This window comes from Ambystoma mexicanum, chromosome 7q (assembly GCF_040938575.1).
Source record: "Ambystoma mexicanum isolate Mex_15411 chromosome 7q, UKY_AmexF1_1, whole genome shotgun sequence".
Lineage (NCBI taxonomy): Eukaryota > Metazoa > Chordata > Amphibia > Caudata > Ambystomatidae > Ambystoma > Ambystoma mexicanum.
In genome coordinates, this window is record NC_090941.1 from 842,221,915 (window position 1) to 842,225,004 (window position 3,090).

General features: G+C 54.7%; 1 protein-coding gene across 1 annotated transcript; it reads left to right on the top strand.

Moving 5' to 3' along the window:
• The first annotated feature begins 427 nt into the window (after positions 1 to 427).
• Positions 428 to 2,145, top strand: LOC138528085 (myb-related transcription factor, partner of profilin-like). Its single transcript, XM_069639530.1, has 2 exons — positions 428 to 809; positions 1,274 to 2,145. Exons 1-2 carry the CDS (start codon positions 428 to 430, stop codon positions 2,143 to 2,145), a joined length of 1,254 nt encoding a protein of 417 aa, XP_069495631.1.
• The last annotated feature ends 945 nt before the right edge of the window (positions 2,146 to 3,090 follow it).

The window sequence follows — 3,090 nt, forward strand, 5'->3', positions numbered from 1 at the left end:
TTTGGGGATGGGGCCTCTTGCTGTGATACTCCTCTGTTCCACACACTGCAATTTAGGAGTCCTTTTGTCACCTCTATAGCAAAAGATATTGGGCCTCATTCTCAGTTTGGAGGTAAGTAACCATCCTCACCGGTATGGAGCAAATACTGTGTCCGTGTAGTCAAGAGCCCGCTAATAGAGGGCTATTACGAGTTTGCGTGCACAAGCTTTGCTCCATGCCGGTAATGACATTACTGCCATGCCCTTAAAGTCCTAAAAATGGCCCTTAGCGGTATCATGTAATAAGCAGAACCGGAAGTAGCGCCATCGCACAGGAACGGGAAAGAGCACGGTAGCCATCTTTAAAAACACAATCCATTGCCATCCTCAGCAACCAGGACCAAGAGTATATTGCTGTGTAACCACATCAACCCACAACTACCATATAATGCCCAAGGCAGTGAAAAAAGGCGCCTCCCGCCAGCGCAAGGAGCGCTTTGATGAAGAGGAGCTCACCATGCTGGCAGAGACTCTGGCTGAGAATGCCAATGTTGTATTTGCTCAAAGCCTCAAGAGGGAGGCAGTCATCAAGAAGAAGGGGATCTGGGCACTAGTTGCACAAAGAGTCAGCGCGGTTGGCAACACCTCACGCACAACTAAGGATGTCAGGAAGAGGTGGGATGACCTGCACCTGCGCGTCAGGAATATCCTGTCTGCAAACAGGAGCCAGGCCATAGCAACTGGCAGAGGAGCAAGTTCCCCGATAAAGCTGTCCCGGTGGGAGGAGATATGTGCCAGCACGATCGGCATAGAGGCCATTGAAGGCTTGGGTGACATGGAGTGTGGCGCAACCTCATCGGCGGAAGGTGGTGAGTGTCCTAAGAAAACACTGTAATGCAGAGTCTGATGATAGTCCACCAATATGGCTGTCTAAAGAGGCAAGCCATGCCCCAATACACACACATTCCCAGCCTAGTTGTCGCCCGCAGCACAGACACATGCAGATGCCTGCAGCAAGGCAATGCAAGACCTTACACAAAGCACACTAAAATGTTAATGGCATAAGTCACACTGCATGCAGGCCACAACAGATATCCATGTCACATAGCATACGTCCGCCCCAACACGAGTGATGCCGACGGATGCCTGCATTACCCACGCATATAGAAAGCAACGTGATCATCCAAACTCCACTGCCTATTCCCCTCTATTGGGTAGATGAGCAATTATACAAATGTATGCATGCTGCTTCTCAAACCATCACTCATGTCATCCCTCTCTTCGACCCCCACAGGCTCAGATCCTGACAGCGAGGCCCGGTACTCAACCCCACAGATGACCAGACCCCGGAAGAGGGCCTGGGATGAAGGCAACAGGCCTTCCTCCTCCAAAGCCCCACACAAGCTATGGCAGGCACCGAAGAGCAAACCACCTCAGGGTGCCACGGCACTGGTGCCGCCAAGGCCCGTCAACATTGTACCCACAACTACAGTGACCCTGGCACAGGAGACTGTTGAAGGTGCACTCTCTGCAGAGAACAGTTCTGTCGGGGAGGCGGCAGCTATAGCACCCCTGACTGATGACGAGGCGCGGGCACAGGTGTGTGTGCCCGTGGAGGACAACTCCTCCGACCTGCCTGGCACACCAAGTCCGGCACCATCCCCCCAGCGCTCATCGGTCGACTCCGACCGCGGCACCACCCCAGAGCAGTCTGGGGGGGAATACATCCAAGGGAGCATGAGTCCCATAGAGGACCCAATTGAAATTGAGCATGACACACAAGCACCCTCCACCTCCACTGGTGTACCGGCGGGGGTGCAGCAGGCAGGGCATTCTTCGCAGCGGCAGGAGGAGCTAACTGCCCTGGTGATACAGTTTGTCACTGACAATGCCCAAGCAAGGCAGGAGTGGCGCGAGAACACCGCCTCCCTGGGGAAGATCATCGCGGAAAGCACCAGTAGACTGTGCGAGGTGGTGTCTGCCCTGCGGCAGGTCCTCAGCTGCATTGCAGATGCAATGGAGGCTGAGCGTCCGGCACCCCAAATGGAGCAGGCAGGCACCCCATCTTCCTCGAGCTCCACGCAGACCAGCCCACTACGCAGGTCGGTGCGCACCCTGTACCGGCCGGACATGCCGCCACCAGGTGCAGGGAGTGGCAGGATGTAGACTGGCCAGCCTGATGAAGGCAATGTTTGGACACCATGTGTGGGGTAGTTGTAGGGGGAGGGAGGGAGGGTGTGTGTAGGGGAGCTGCGGGGGGAGGGGGAGTGGGTGTGTGGGGGAGTGGGGGTGAGGGTGTGTGGGGGAGTTGTGGAGGGAGTGGGAGGGGGTGAGGGTGTGTGGGGGAGTTGTGTGGGGAGGGCGAGGGGGGTGAGGGTGTGTGGGGGAGTTGTGGGGGGAGGGGGATGTGTGTGGTGGAGGGTTAGTGCACTTTCATCTTTATTGGACAGTTAAATACACCCGTTGTGTGAAAAAAATATCTTGAGTGGACATTCCTCATTACGCATGTGTCCTTTATTCATATACAGTGCCTAGTGTACATGTACTCCCACACCCAGTGCCCTCTGTCCAACTATCATGTCAGCCTCTGCAGCCATGTGTGTCAGAAATATTGTGCAATCACTCACTGACGCACAGCAGGTCCCTCCTGTGCATCGGCACCTTGATGATGTGCAGCCACATCTTCTTTATCCCCTTCATCATCACCAGGTGGTAGCAGTTCAATGTCAGGGGGCAGGGGCTTGTTCCGTTGGATACACATGTTGTGCAGCATGACAAATGCCATGATGATCTTGGCCACCTTCTCATGCCTGTAGAGGAGTGCCCCACCCGACTGGCTAAGGCTTCGAAACCGTGCCTTAAACAGGCCAAAGGTCTGCTCAATGACCACACGGGTAAGGGTGTGGGAACGATTGTAGTCCTCGTGCCTGTTCTGTGGGTTTCGGACAGGGGTGAGGAGCCATGGCTTCAAGGGATAGCCACTATCACCTACATGGGAGGCAAAAAAGGTATATGTCAGTCGATTCATGATGGACAGCTGTACTAGTCACACATGCCTGCAGATTATCGTTGGTCACATGCACATGTCCCTGGTTGCATGCATGCCATTTT

What these genes read in the sequence shown, in the direction of transcription:
- LOC138528085 (XM_069639530.1), top strand. Translation starts at nt 428, where the DNA reads ATGCCCAAGGCAGTGAAAAAAGGCGCCTCCCGCCAGCGCAAGGAGCGC. An exon ending in AGAGGCCATTGAAGGCTTGG is followed by an intron (nt 810 to 1,273) that starts GTGACATGGAGT and finishes CGACCCCCACAG; the next exon opens with GCTCAGATCCTGACAGCGAG.